The sequence below is a fragment of the Camelus ferus genome, chromosome 19, assembly GCF_009834535.1.
Source record: "Camelus ferus isolate YT-003-E chromosome 19, BCGSAC_Cfer_1.0, whole genome shotgun sequence".
In the NCBI taxonomy this organism is placed as follows: domain Eukaryota; kingdom Metazoa; phylum Chordata; class Mammalia; order Artiodactyla; family Camelidae; genus Camelus; species Camelus ferus.
The window spans coordinates 3,985,817-4,001,562 of record NC_045714.1 but is presented as its reverse complement, the minus strand read 5'-3'; the positions used below and the strand labels follow the sequence as shown (position 1 = coordinate 4,001,562).

Here is a 15,746-nt window from a genome sequence, read left to right as displayed (position 1 = left end):
TTACTATCTCACAATTGTGGAGGCAGACGTCTGAAATCAAGGTGTCGGCAGGGCTCTTTCCTCCAAAGCCTCTAGGGGTGAATCCTTCCCTGCCCTTCCAGCTCGTGGGGGCCCAGAGAATTCCTTGGCTTATAGATAAGTCCCTCCAATCTCTGCCTCCATCTTACAAGGCCTGCCCCTCTGTGTTTGTGTGTCTCCTTCCTTCGGTCTCTTAGGACACTTGTCTTTGAATTTAGGGCCCAGCCAGGTAATCCAGAACCATCTCACCTCAAGATCCTTAAGTACATCTACAAAGACCCTTTGTCCAAATTAGGTCACATGCACAGGTGCCAGGGATTCGGACAGGGACATGTCTTTGGTGGGTGGGCCATCATTCAATCGACAATAGACCCTAAGAACCGCAAGGAAAAGGAAAAAAAAGAGGATGGCTGTAGAAGGAAAAGAAAAAGGATTTCCATTGGATATTTCCATTGAACCTACTAAATGTCTGGGTACCAGCCATGGTATACAATTACACATACATTCTTCACACATTTATTGAGTACCTACCGTGTGACACACACAGTGGGAGGTGTTAAGGATTCAGCACTGAGCAAGGCACATAGTCAGTCTTTGCCCTCCTGGAGTCCTGGCCAGAACAGAGTGTCAAGGCGCCTGCACACAGTAGGGTTTCCACACAAATTAGTTTGCTTTTCTTCCTGCGCTTTGCTCTGCTTACAGCTTCATTGAGAAACAAGAATAGGCATGAATGAAATCCCCGTACCTGGTGGTATATCATTAAGTCCTAACAACAAATTTGTGGTAAGAGCTCAAGGGAATTGGAAGCCAGAGTGATCCCAGAGGACAGAAGAGGTGCAGCTGGACTGGTGGGTTAGATGTGGGGGGAGGTGGGAAGTGGGTTCTAAGCTGGATAGAGGAGGTGAGAAAGCGTGGTTCACGGCTGATACAGAGCTTTTCAGCTGAGGTGGGCTGAGGGGGTGGCAGGCTGGGTGATCAGATTTCAATAAGAGTGAATAATTCTTGGGAAAGTTCCAAATAAAACAAACTATAATCTTCTCTCTGTTTACCTAGTGGTTGCTTTCCAAAAAAAAAAAAAAATGAGCTTATATTAATACCCTGCAAAAGAAGATGTTCCGTTTATATGCAAAACAGAGTTCCTTACTCAGCTTAGGTAACTTACAGGTTTTTACAGACTCTCTGACATGAACGCCTAGTGGAACTGGGGACCCAGGGTATTTCTTTATTGTGTAGGACCATCCCACACTGCGTTGCTGTCTGCTGCCCACAAATGCCAGTAGTGCCTCCCAGTTTGTCCTTGGAGAATTCCAAAATGCACTCCCCTCCCCAGAGAGCGGTTGCCACCCACTCACTCAGCACCTCTCTCTAACTGTTTGGTGCCCAACTGGCACACGCTAGTTGGAAATCTGCGGGCCCGCATCTCACCTCCATTCCTGGTTGCAGGTTCCATGCAGGTGATGAACAAGACGAGGCGCATCATGGAGCAGGGCGGGGCGCACTTCATCAACGCCTTCGTGACCACGCCCATGTGCTGCCCCTCGCGCTCCTCCATCCTCACCGGGAAGTACGTCCACAACCACAACACCTACACCAACAACGAGAATTGCTCCTCGCCCTCCTGGCAGGCGCAGCACGAGAGCCGCACCTTTGCCGTGTACCTCAACAGCACGGGCTACCGGACAGGTGAGGGAGCCAGGCTGCGGCGGGTGGGCGCGCGTGCATGCGCGTGGGCTGGGCCCCTCCGGGAGTGGTACCCGGTGTCTCCACCTTGGACCACTGTCTCTCCGGGTGTGGTCCCTGTACTGCAGTGGGTCCCTGTAGTGCGCGAACAACTTTGTTTTCTTTTAAAAGTCGTGCGTTGACTTCTAGATGCATTAGAAAAATACAGATTTATTTGCCTATAGAAGTGATAGAAAGTGACCTTTTCAGAGGAATTTGAGGTTTTTTTTTAAAGTGAGTCCCTTTAAAATGTGAAATATCATACAGGGAAGTCATGAAGTTCCCGGGCAAGAGTGTGAGTCCTTTGTGAATTATGTTACTTAAGTCGTGGGGGACTACTTCATTGACCTGAGGCTATCAGCATGGAAGAAGCTTCCAGAAGAACATTGGGGTGGGGGGATGGGGATTAAAATTAGTGTGGAGGCTGGAAGGGAGCATATGTGGGGACTGTGTGACCACTCTGCAGATGGCGATGGACTGTGTGTCTATACTTGACCGTCTACACTACCCAGTGTGCTCCTTTCCATCTCTCCTGCAGTCGTACCCGCAGTGTGGCATCCTGGGTGGAGAGTGAGCGAGGCGTCCTGTCTTTATCTTGCAGTTGATAACTTTGGTGGAGTCTGAAGACTCACCTGCCAGGCTGGTTGCTCAAGGCAAAGGCACAATGGCAAACAGTCACTTATCTCCAGCAACATTGCAAAATCCTCCAAACTCAATTTAATTTGCTTTAATTTAGAAAAATAAACAAACGCTCCCCACCTTGGGTAAGCAGCCAAGGCAGTTGTGAAATCAGATATTGTGGCCTGGGTGTTGTAAGCCGGGAGACTGTGTTCAAGTGACAAGGGGCTTGTGTAGGTGGGAGTGACATGCGAGAGGGACGGAGCCTCCCTCAGCTGGATTTGTGGCACTGAAGCCGCCCTGGGAGCTGGGCAGCTTCCCCTCACGTGCACAGTGTGGCTGGCCGTGGGCATGTTGGGTTGGGGAGCAAGCGGGGCAGGTGTGTCGTCCTGCAGATTCATTCCACCGCCAGAATTACCCAGCAAATGAGTTGATGAGAGAACTCCTGAAAGCCTCAATCCTATACACATAACCCTGTTGGTTCCTGGGTCTCTGCAGAAAGCCACTCATGTTAGAGTTTACCAGAGGCCACCACCTATGTGGCTGCAGAGACCAGGGTATAGATGAGGGAAGCAGGACAGGGGAGCCTGCGGCAGACCAGAGGGCACCTATTGAAAGGGGCATCTGCTACTCAGGTCCAGGTAGTGGCAGCCATTTGTGCTCAGGGTTGTCAACTTCCAAGTACTTCTAATCTGATTTTTTTGGCAGAAATCTGATTTTTAAAAGTGTTGGCAAAACGCAGGGTTTTTTCTAATGTACACTATGGACCGAACAAAACATGGCTAAGGGCTGATACCCACATTTAGAACCTCTAGCTGAAAGGTCTTGGAAGAACAAGAGCTATGCACCCTGTACACTTTCCCTTTTTGCCCTGGTAGCTAGGAAGCTCAGATTTGAGTTTTACGTTAAGCTACTGCTTAAAGTGAACACCTTATTAGTTCTGCTGGCTGTTGTAAGTTGACTGAGAAAAATGACAGAAAACTAGAATGAATTCAAAATCACTCTTAGATTAATTTGATTTGTGTTACTCACATTAGATTATATGATAACTTTTAGTCCCCCAAGGCAACGATGGTCAACTGTTCTTCCAGGGTCCTTAGACACATTTAACCCTGAGCTCTCATGAGTGTCTAGGGCAGTTGGTCGAGTTGGATTTAAATTTGGTTGTGTGTGAGAGACCCGAGACAGCAGTGGTTTATTACTCTCAATTAAAAGTCCGTGCTGCTTTGATGAGCCTGCCCCATGAATTGATCAGAGACTCAACCATTTTCATTCTTTTTTGTTTTAAGGCATAATTGACATAAAACATTTTATTAGTTTCATATGTATAACGTGATGAGTCATTATATGTATATATTGCAAAATGATAACCACATTAAGTCTACTTAACATCTGTCACCATACATACTTACAAAAAGTGTGTGTGTGTGTGTTAAGAACTTTTAAGATCTACTCTCTCAACAACTTTCAAGTATACAGTACAATGTTATCAATCATCGTCACCATGTTGTACGTTACATCCCCATGATGTATTTATTTCATAATTGGAAGTTAAACTTTTCATCCCCCTTCACTCATTTCACCTACCCACTACTCACCCACCTCTGGTAACCACCAATCTGTTCTGTGTATCTGTGAGCTCAATTTTTTTTTTTTTAGATTTCATATGTAAGTGAAATAATATGGTAATTGTCTTTGACTTATTTCACTTAGCATAATACTCTCAAGGTCCATCCATGTTGCATGTGGCAAGATTTCTTTTTCACAGCTAAATAATATTCGTGTCTGTGTGTGTGTACCACATATTCTTCATTCATGCATCTATTGACACTTAGGTTGCTTCCATTTCTTAGCTTTTGTAAATAATGCTGGTGTGAACATTGGGGTGCATGTATCTTTTCAAGTTAGTGTCTTCATTTCCTTTGGATAGATCCTCAGAGGTGGAATTGCTGGATCAGCTCCATACTGTTTTCCATAATGGTGATACCAATTTACATTCCCACCCACGGTGAACTAAGGTTCCCTTTGCTCCAAATCCTCACTGGCACTTGTTAGTCTTTGCGTTTTTGATACCCGGCATTCTAACAAGCATGATATCTCATTGTGGTTTTGATTTGCATTTCCCTGATGACTAGTGATGTGGAGCATCTTTTCATGTACCTGTTGACCATCTGTATGTCTTCTTTGGAAAAATGTCTAGTCAGATCCTCTGCCCATTTTTTAATTGGATTGTTTGGCTTTTTTCCTATTGAGTTCTAAGAGTTTTTTATATATACATATTTTGGATATTAACCCCTTATCAGATCTGCAAATATTTTCTCTCATTTGGTAGGTTGTCTTTTCCTTTTGTTGTGCAGAATGTTCCTCTGCTGTTCAGAAGCTTTTTAGTTTACTTCCTTTTGCTTTTATTGCATTTGTTTTTGGTGTCAGATCCAAAAATACCATTGCCAAGACCCATGTCAAATGATGTTCAAGTCTCTAATCCTTTTTGAGCTAATTTTTGTCTATATTGTAAGATAGTGGTTCAATTTAATTCTTTTGCATATGGCTGTCCAGTTTTCCCAGCTCCATTTATTAAAGAGACTGTCCTTTCCCCATCAAATATTCTTGGCTGTTCAGATTTCCTATTTCTTCATGGTTCAGTCCTGGTAGGTTGTATGTTTCTAGGAACTTAGCCACTTTTCTAGCTTGTCAAACTCATTGGCATATAATTGTTCATAGCAGTCTCATGGTTTTTTTGTGTATCTGTGGTATCAGTTGTAACATCCCCTCTTTCATTTCTGTTTTTATTTATTTGAGTCCTCTATCTTTTTTCCTTGGTGAATCTAGTTAAAGGGTTATCAATTTTGTTTATTCTTCTAGAGAAGCAGTTCATAGTTTCATGGATCTTTCCATTTGTCCTTTTAGTCTCTATATTCTATTTATTTCTTTATTATGTTCTCCCCATTTACTAACTTTGGCATTTTTGTTGTTGTTGTTCTTTTTCTAGTTCCTCGAAGAGTAAAGTTCGGTTGTTTATTTGAAATTTTTCTTGATGTAGGCATTTATCACTATGAACGTCCCTCTTAGAACTTCTTTTGCTGCATCCCATGTGTTTTGGTGTGTTGTATTTCATTTTCACTTGTCTCAAGGTTTTTTTTTTAATTTCTCTTTTGATTTCTTTGATCCATTGGTTGTTCAGTAGCATGTTGTTTAGTCTCCACATACTTGTGAATTTTCCAGTTTTCGGCTTGTAATTGATTTCTCATTTCACACCATCGTGGTTGAAAAAGATGTGTGGTATGATTTCAGTTTTCTTAAATGTATTAAGACTTGTTTTGTGGCCTAACATATGATCAGTCCTGGAGAATGTTTCACGTGCACTTGAAAAGAACGTGTGTTCTGTTGCTTTTGGATGGAATGCTCTGTATGTGTGTTCAGTCCATCTGATCTGATAGGCCTATGTTTCTTTATTGATTTTCTGTCTGGATGATTTATCCATTGATGAATGTGGGGTATTAAAGTCCCCTGCTATTATTGTGTTGCTGTCTGTTTCTCCTTTTGGGTCTATTAATGTTTGTTTTATATGTTTTGGCGCTCCCAAATTGATCAAAGACTCAATTGCTTTCTATTTCTCCTTACTTCCCATTGATGAGAAACAAGTCACATGACCACACATGATTGCAAAGGAGCCTGGGGAATGTAGTCTTTATTCTGGGTGGCCATTTGCCCAGCTAAAAATTCTATTGCTATAGGAGAATAAGAAAATGGATACTGAGGGACGATTAAAATCACAATGACAATAATGGTTCTCAGTCATTTGTGTATGTGGTACCCTTTTGAATACAGAAGGTCAGCCTGAACTGTGGAAGACTGGAACCAGAAAAATGTTCCTTACGTGGACCAATGTATTTTTACATTATGTATGCTTTTAATGTGTTTAATCTTATCTTAAAAAAGTAAAACTACAAAATTTAGAAAATAACCTTATTCTATGTTATATCTGACAGTATTTAGCAAAGGTTAGGTTATAATGGTGACTAACAGGTTGATTCTTCAATCAAATGAATTGATGAAATGTCAGTTAGAGGTGGAGGGTAATTTGTTCAACAAATTTAAATGATAGCGCACTGTGATATCCTTTATTTCACCTTCAATTTTCACAGCAAACTCATAAAGGATCATTTTTTGCAAAAGTATTTGAAGATTTGATCAGTTTTCCCCAGGGTCTCTCTTAATCCTTTGACATCTGAAACTTCCCTGGGAAGTGCTGATTCCCTCATCATTTTCAGTGGTCTCTTGTACGGTTATCTCATAGACCAGATTATTGTTTGTCAGTGGATTCGCACATGCTTCAAGCTGTCCTCCAGCAGGACTTTAATTAATTTCACAAAACCTTGCGTCTTTTACAAGATTGGCAGTTTCAGTTTGCCATCATCTTGCTTTGTGCTGCCGTGTTTGCCGTAGAGATTGACAAAGGATGAAGGGAGAGGTGCTAGGTTTAAGCAGGATAAATACCAGTTTGTTCACAGATATGTCTGTGTGTTGGCTTCCTCTCATTTTGGGACTTGGATCTCAAATATAAATACCCTTGAAAGGATAAATTGCATCCTCAGTTTTTACAAACTGTGCTTAGTCATCTTTTAGCACACTTCCGCAGCCCTGACTGTGCTCGCTTAAATACCCACGAGTCAAAGTTACAGAATTCGCACAATGAGATGCCTCCAGCTCTTTGCAAAGCGGTTGAGAGCCAGGGCTCTGCCTGGGTTCGAATCTGGGCTGGACCACTTACTAACTGAGTGAATATGAACAAGTTATTTAACCTCTATGTCTTGGTTACCTCAACTAAGGATAATAATGTTACTGAACTCACAGGGTTTTGTGAGGGTTAAATATGTTGAAACAGTGATACATCGTAAGCACTTAAGAAACATTATCGATGATAAACAGCCTCACACTGCCCACCCCAGACCAGCGTTCAGGTGAATGTCACAACACGTAGTGTCAGATGATGAAAATAAGTTAGACCCGTGGGTCACAGGTGGCGGCGCGCGCTCAGCCTCTCTGGTGATCAGTAAAATGCAAATGAAGCCATGCTTAGAAATCCTGTCGCAGCAAGTGGTGGTGAGGATGTGGGAAAACAGGAAGACAAGCCGTGGACATGCGCATGGGCACCTTCGCTTTGAAGAGCGATTTGGCAGCTCTGGCAAAGCTGAAAACATGCGTCTCCTTCCATTCGCCAGGTCTCCTCTGGCTCTGCACCTCTCAGTTCTGAGGAGGGGATGTATGAGTTCTGCTTGAGCAAGGAGAGGGTACTTCTTGGCAGTGCTCATAGTGGGTAGATGACCTTTAGATCCAAGCAACAGAAACCCCAACTCCCAAGGGGTTTTGGCAAGCTATGAATTTTTTTGCTCCCTAAACCAAAAAGACACAGGCGAACTTCAGACAGAGGCAGATGCTGTGGTTTGACATTGTCCCGATTTCATCATCAGGCTTGAGGTCTCCAGATGCTGGCTGGCACTGGCAGGGGCCGCACGCCTCTTCCTTTACATCATACTGCAGCACTCAGCAGGATCTTTCCCCAGGATGCCTGAGGGGCGAGCATCTTTTTGACTGGACCAGCTTGAATCACATGCCAACCCCTGGGCCAGTCACCACAGACGGCAGACGGTGCGTGCCAATTAGCTTAGCCTCCGTCCCCTGTTTCTGGAGCAGCAGATGGAATCATTGCCCCCCCCAACATCTGGGTCCCCCAAATCAAGAGCTGTTGCAAAAGATAAGGAGGAAGCATGCACTGCAGTGGCATTCACAAATTTCCACTGCCGTGCCTTGTGCAAAACGACAACCACCACCAAAGGAAAAACACATCTCTGCCAGCCCTTTCTGATGAATTAGACAGGGGTGCCTGTTTTCTTCTCGTTAGGGTAATAATGCTTTCTCATTCCACGCTGCCATCTGAGTCTGGCAGTTCTGACGCTGTTTCCCCGCCCAGCTCCTGCCATCTGGTGCAGACTCTTGTAGAGATGGAAGCGCTGGTGGTGAGCCTCCCGCCCCTCTCCCTTCGTGTTCTAGAATGCACTGCAGGAGACGCGGGAGCACGCCCCTCATTACAAGCCCCAGGGGTGCCAGGGCTCCCAGTTGGAGCTGCTTTGAAATCTGGCCCCAAGCACCCCAATTATTTCCATTCTTCTCCTCTTACAAAGCTGGGGAGGGGAGGTCAGATGAGGACCTGGTCTTCTTGGCCGTCAACCTCTGGCAGCCACTGTCACTTGGGAGAGGGAGGGGCTCTGTGCCGAGACACCCGCAGTGGCAGGACACCTGGGCTGTTGGTGGAGGCTGGGGCACCCCCCTGATGCAGGAGGGTGGAAAGGCACCTGCTGGGCATTTGGGCATCCCTGACAAAGATTCGCTACTGGTGTGTAAAGGTGTATGTGTGTGTGTCTTACTTTTTTCCCTAAAGTGGCTTCAGGACCACAAAGACATGAGGGCTGGTGCTCAGGCTAACTTCCTGTTTTCCTGTGAAATCATCCGCACCCCTCCTCCCTCTGTCCACCTCTCTGTTCTGACCTACCTGTAGCCTCTTGCCCTGAAACCCACATGCCAGCCTCCAGCTGCCTCATCTCCCCTTGGATGTCCACTCCAACCCCACCAGCGTTTTGAACCTGACCCCATCCCTCCCCTCCCAGGTAGCTCTCACAGTCCTCCCTTGGCGGCTCAGTCACTCCACTCCTTCCTGTTTCTCAAACCATCCCCTAACTCCTGTCCGTCCCCAACTCCGGCTCTTGGCACCTGCTCTTTCCTGTTCTGGAGGCTTCTTCCCCTCCTATCTGCACGGCCTTTTCTCACTTTCCTCAGACCTCTGTTCAAGCATCACCTCCTCAGGAAGCCTTCCTGGACTATTGCATCCAAAAGAGGCTCCCCTTCCCCGTTTATCCCCTCAGCCTGCTTTCGTTAAGTCAGAGCCTCCGTTACACTATTTGTCTGTTGGCTGTCCCACTGCCCGTGTTAATCACATCCCCTGCCGGCCCCTGGTCCTCCCTCCCCGTCTCTGCTGCATCCGCCTCCCTGGCCCTTTCCACCACTGATTATACATTTTGCCATTTATTTCCTTGGTCGTCTTATTTCTAAGTTGTCAGGTCCATGGAAGCGGGGATGTGTGGTCTGTCCACCCCAGGATCCCCGTGCCGGGAAGGAGGCCTGCCCCCTTCGCAGGTGCTCAGTGGGTGGCTACAGGCTGAGTGGATGAATCTCTATTCCAGCCAAAGCTGGCAGCCCCTCCCCCACCACCCTCGTCTTCTCTGGACTCCTCTTCCCTCTCCTGTTTCTCTCCTCCCCACCCCCACTCCTGCACCTCGGCTTTTCCTCCTCCCTCTCCTTGGCCCGTCTGCCTGCACACAGGAGAAGGGACTTGGGTTCTTCCTGGGACGTTGCCTCCGGGCCGGGAGCAGCTGTCCCGCCTTCACAATGGCAGCCTTCTCTGGGCTTGGCCTTCCTCCTGTGCTTGTTGTCCGCTCCCTTCCTCTCCTCTGAGTGCACACACACAGCTCCCTTCTTCCCTCCCTCCAGCTGCCCCTCTCCGCCCCCTGCCCGCCCCCTCTCCAGCCTGTGGTGGGACAGCAGAGCATCTGCCTTTGTCCCAGGAACTAGGCCCACCTCAAGGAGCAGGGGGCCTTGTCCTCCCCCGGGCACCATGATCCCGCCTTCCCCACCGTGAAAGTCGGGCATCAGCGGGCAGGGCTGTAGCAGCGCCTCCCAGGGCCCAGGGCGTCCTTGATGGGGGGCACATTGGCCCCTTCCACATACACCCGCAAGCTAAGTTTCTTTAAACTCCAGAGTAATAGTCACTCTCTTTCTCCAAGACCTTCAGGCTCCAAAACAAGTGAAACACTGGTGCAGGAGTCCAGAGAATTAGGCTCTGCTTCTCACTCCTTTGTGACCCCGCCCCCTCTGGGCCTCAGTTTCCCCAACCGTGCATCAGAGTTGCAACTGTGTTGGCCACCTGCTGCCTTTGCTGTGAGTCTGCCCTCAGGGTCATGTGACCAGGGCCCTCAAACTTGGGATGAGGGCTTTCCTGGGGCCACAGGAGGAAAGAGGAAGCAGATGATCATGCTTCTCCTAGACTTTTCAAAAACTGGGTCTGAGGCTGGCGGGGCTGGATTTCTACCCTTTGGAGCACCCTCCATCCCAGCCTGTTAGCTGGCGTGTTTGTTTCCCATGGCTGCTATAACAAAAGTGCCAGAAACTGGGTGGCTTAAAATAACAGCAGCGTATTCTCTCAGCGTTCTGGAGGCCAGAGGCCCAAGGTCAAGTGTCAGCAGGGCCTTGCTCCTTCTAAAGACTCCTGGGGAGAATCCCTCCCTGCCTCTTTCAGCTTCCGGTGGCTGCCAGCAGTCCCGGGCGTTCCTTGGCTTATAGCTGCATCACTCCCATCTCTGCTTCCATGTTTGCGCGGCCACCTCCCTGTGTGTCCCTGTCTTCACGTGGCCTTCTCCTCTCTGCATGTCTGCTTCCAAATGTCCCTCTTCTGTGAGGACACCAGTCACCAGATGAGAGAACCCACCCTAATCCAGGATGGTCTCATCTTAACTTAAATTACATCCACGAAGACCGTATTTCCAAATAAATTTCACCGTCTAAAGTACCTGGGGTTAGAACTCGAACATGTATCTTGGCAGACACAATCCAACCCACAGCAGCTGGTGTCCTTCCCACACACCACCTTATTTCATCCTAGTGATGCTCTAACCTCCATTAAGGCTGCAGTCTTGACTTCGAGCTGGAGCAAACCTTACAGGTGACAGGGATGGTTGGAAACCAGCCACCTCCCCATCATCCCCCAGGCTGTGGTCCTAAGTCGGGGCAATGTAACCGCCCAGCCCATCGGCTCCATTATTAGCTTTGCTCACAGAGTCTCTGACTTCAGTGGGCTTTCAAGTGATCGTGGAAGTCAAAATAGAAGTGTGAGGAGGGATGTCTGTGGTAGGTGAATGTATAACCTTGTCTTCCTAGAGCCACAGGAGACTGTGAGGTACTTTTCAGGGTAAGTGTGACCTTTTGCAGGCCCCTCCCTGGCGCTCGCTGCAATTCCCCTGAACTTTCTGGAAGAGTTTAGACTAGAGCCCAGTAGAGTAGCCCCTAGCCACCGGGAGCTACTTAACCTTCAATTAGTTAAAAATATATCAGACTTCGAAAAATTGAAAAAAGATAGTGTATCGCCTGTGGTGGTGACATGCGAAGCTCTAACAGACTGAAAACAGAGCAAGACAGAACGTTGGCAACTCTCTGGATTGGGACTTATTTCACATTTAGCGAGCCAAAGGAGAGACAGCCAAAGACAAATAGCAAACTCGGGGGTTTATAAACTAAGCATCTTGTGGGAAGGCCCACAGGAGAGAAGAAGATGGACAGTGGCCATTATCGCAAGTGGAGACTGTGGAAATAACGTTTACGGTGTGCTGAATTACTAAAATACGTGTGAATTTAAAACGCTGGCTCTTGATGGCTCTCATCTCTGAGTCATTCAGAGAGCAAGAACCTCTGTCCTATAACTTTAAGAAAATATTCTTCCAATTAAGAAATTACTCTCTTAACTTACCTGTCTCCATTCCTGAAGTGTCAGTCGTTTTCACACCATTGGAATATTCGTGTAAGTTAGTGTGTGGTTGTAATTCTGATCTTGAATAAGTAGGAATTTTAAAGTTCAGTGTCAATTAACCTTTTCGATAAAATTCATCAATTTCTACGGTAAAATAATATGCAGAAGTGAAGCATCAAAAAGGCCTCTAGACTAACGGACTTGTTAGAAGAGTGAGGAGTTACCGAATTAGAATCTGGATTTTATTGTAAGGGTCAGTAATGACTGCATGGGACTGAATGAGTTGTCTGTCCGTTGGTGTGGCGTGCCGCAAATGCAGGGGGAGGTTAGCCAGTGTGGAGAAAAGAGTTCTCACAGCTGGGTTGGTTACACCTTTTTGACCTGTGTGTTGGTCTGATGACTTCATTTTGGGGAGAGCCCTCCCACACATGCTCACTGAGTGCCACTGTGTGCTTTTGAATAAAGGTCCTAGAGTTGGTGAGGTTACATGTGAAATTGTAAAACTTTGGTGAAACGTAGATTTTGTAGAGATGCGGATAGTTCCTGTCTGAAAAAAAAAGGTAAGCTAAATAAAGATTTATGACTTACGATACTGTTGGACATCACTCAGGTTTGTAGCTATGCTAGCTACTAACATTGTCTATCAACAGTCAGTTTCTCAAATGCTCTTTGACTTTGTCTTATTATCTTACTAGTTCTATTATTAGTTGAGTTCAGCAAAATATTTGACATCTAAAGAAAGAAAGAAATACATCAGATTTAAAGTTCCGTTTCTCAGTCGCACCAGCGATGTTTCAAGCACCCCCGTAGGGACCCGTGGGTACCAGATGTGATGGTGCATTGATAGAACGTTTCCATCATTGCCGAGTGTTTGTCTGGGCAGCCTTGGAATAGTGTCATTCAAGCAAAACCTTTTCGGAGGGATGCACAGACCTTTGGGCGTATGATGATTACAACAACGATAGTAGAAAATGCGGGTTGTTTCTGCTGGGCTTTGACCACGCCCAGACCTCGTGGCGGCGGCGGGTACCTTCCACTTTCACCCTACTTAACTCTCACACAAGCCTGTGAGGTAGACTTGCCCCCTTCTTATTCCTGTAGTGTCCCCTCCCCCTCCGAGCACGGTAATCCAACTCTTGTACCTGCTTCTCAACCCTTCCCAGGCCATCCTGTGGCTGTGTCATGGGTCAGGGTCAGGGTCAGGGTCAGGACCGAGGGCAGCTTCACAGGAGCCCTGCATCCTGGGGACTGTGGGTCCCACATGTCCACAGAGGTTCTTGTTCTCTGAGCATCCAGGACATCCTGTCCTTTGTCCAGCAGGTCACTTCCTTTCAGAACCCATCTGTGCTATTGTGGGGGAAGGTCAGAGTAGAAGGAGAGAGGCCCTTCAGCAGAGGAGGGGAACTGGGCACCCCATGCATCAGCCTCCAAAGGCCAAGGAGGGGTCTGCTCTCTGCTGTGTCTGTGCGAACCCTTTCTACTCGGGGAAGCCAAACTCTAATGTAGCGAGGGGCCCCGCAGGGAAGGGGGCAGCACCACATGGCCCAGCCAGACGTGCCCATTAGACAATGAATGGGCCCAAAGTTCCCAGATCTTCTGATTTGTTGGAAGTGCAATATCCAGATTTTTATTGAAATTTACCAGCTTTCTAATGTGGATTATTCACTCTGCTTTTTAAAAAATAAATAAAAACACCAGGCAGGCTCAAAGCAAACATACTTGTGGGATGGATTCAGCCCACAGGCCACCATGTTTACAAACTCTTTTCTAACCTGGTAGTTCTCAAGGGAGCACGCCACCCCCAGGGCTTAAAGTCTGTGAAGGCATTTCTGGTGGTTATAAAAGTGGGATGCTGCAGGCTTTCTGGGGGCAGGGGCCAAGGAGATTTGATGTCCTCCTCTGCATGGGGGAGCCCCACTCAGCCCCCAAACTGCTTTGCATCCCACATGGCTTCTGAGCCTTCTACCAGATCATCATGTGAGTGGATTGTTTTATGTGCGTTGTTATCTGAGCCTTGACCCTAAATCCATTTTATATATAAACACTGAAAGGTTGTTTTTTTTTTTTGGCAAGGATTTAATACACTCTGAATTTTTCCAAGAACATAAGGATAAGTCAGTGGAGGGAATATTGAACTTGAATGCAGAACTTTTCCCCAGAATCATTCCTTATTGCTGCAGATCTCACTGACAGCAGGGCCACCCGAAGTGGTTGACTTGCAGATGCCACGGGCCTGCCCAGTCTGCGCTCATAGCTGTCACACTGCCAGTTAACCCAGGTGCGGGCATCTGACTCCTCCATCCTGTCTTCTTGATGGATGCTCGAAAGTCACTGCTGAGATTTTTCTTTGTTATAAATTGCTGTCCTTTACTTTGTCTTGTGGATTGCAGTTAGAGCATGATACTGATTTTTTTGGAAACCGTGTACATGGGTAACTTTAGTTACCCCTAAATATCCCTGCAGGAGGATAAGGGAGCATCACAAAATCCTCGTCATAGAAATCGGGCATCAGCCTAATGGCGTTGAGAACAGCTCTTGGAAGGATCAGCTTGGTGTCAGATTCCTCTGAGGTGATAATTAAATATACAGTGATTGACGTCTTTCCAGGCCTTGATCTAAAGGTCTCTTGTGAGTTTTCTCCCCCTCCTTTGTCCCTTCCTTCTGGACAAAAACATACTTTAAAAGGACCGAAAAGATGTTCAGGGACAGCTTGTCCTAATGTTGACCCAGCAGGCAGTAAAACCTGTCGCTGGTGCAGGGGAGCGCTCCGTGCCTGGCTTTCCAAGTTTCCAGGAAATGGATGGGCCCCGGTCCTCATCTGCTGAAGCTGCGTGACCCTCCCAGGGAGTAAGTGGCTGAGGCCAACATTTAATTAGAGGCCCAAGCAGCTTGCCCTCCATGCCTCCAGCTCGGCAGCTCAGCCGGGCCCTCGGGGACATCTGCAGCCCAGCCTTCCTGTAATGCCCAAAACGGGGAGGCAGCGCACAGGGGCTTGTGAAGGGACATGCCAGCAGCCATCCTCAGCCTTCTTTCTGTGTATTTGCTTGCCCAGCTTCTCCCCAGCAATTAGCCACTCATCCTCCCCACCCAGCAGCTAGAGGAAGTTTTGAAAAATGGACATCTAACCATGTCACTCCCTGCTTATGACCCTCCACTGGCTGCGCACTGCTCTAAGAATAAACTCACAGCTCCCTGCCGGGGCTGCCAACACCTTGCCTGACCTCGGCCTACTCACCCCTCTGTCCATATCTCCTACCTCTCTCTCTTCCTTTCTAACAACACTCAGACCTCCTGGCCTCTTTGCAGTTCTTCAGACAGTCCCAGGTCATACCTGCCGCAGGGCCTTTGCACTTACGATTGCCACTGCCTAGACCAGTGCTCACACAGCTTGTTCCTTCTCATAACTCACCTTCCATCCCGAACATCCTTGCTGCTTCCCTGACCTCCCTGCATCAATGAGCCCTCCCTGCCCCATCCCTCTCTACTGCTTTTCCCTGCTTATGTTCTTCATATGACTTAAAATCTTGAAATGACCTCAGGTGTTTTGTTGTTGTTACTGTTTTTTTCATGGGAAAATAGAAATATTCTTTTTCCTGATACATGCATGTGTTTTGAACAATAGTGCAAAATGTGGATTATACACCACTTGTGACGCATGTGTTTCAAGTATAATTTACATACGCAAACGTGCTGATGTCAGTGAACTATTCCCCAGGCTTTCACAGAGATCTGAGTAAAAGGGAAAGATCAGATAATCCCCTGTTGGCTCCACATTGTATTCCTCTGTCTTACTCCCAAAAGCACCATTAAAACGTGT

The 15,746-nt window shown here is 47.0% G+C and overlaps 1 protein-coding gene across 5 annotated transcripts in view; it reads left to right on the top strand.

Moving 5' to 3' along the window:
• SULF2 (sulfatase 2) overlaps window positions 1-15,746 on the top strand; it is a 109,685-nt gene that overhangs the window by 41,688 nt on the left and 52,251 nt on the right. For all 5 annotated transcript variants that reach the window (XM_032461324.1, XM_032461327.1, XM_032461326.1 and 2 more), the window contains exon 3: window positions 1,462-1,701. In XM_032461324.1, the coding sequence (XP_032317215.1) occupies window positions 1,462-1,701 (240 nt within the window). The remainder of the gene's footprint in view (window positions 1-1,461; window positions 1,702-15,746) is intronic.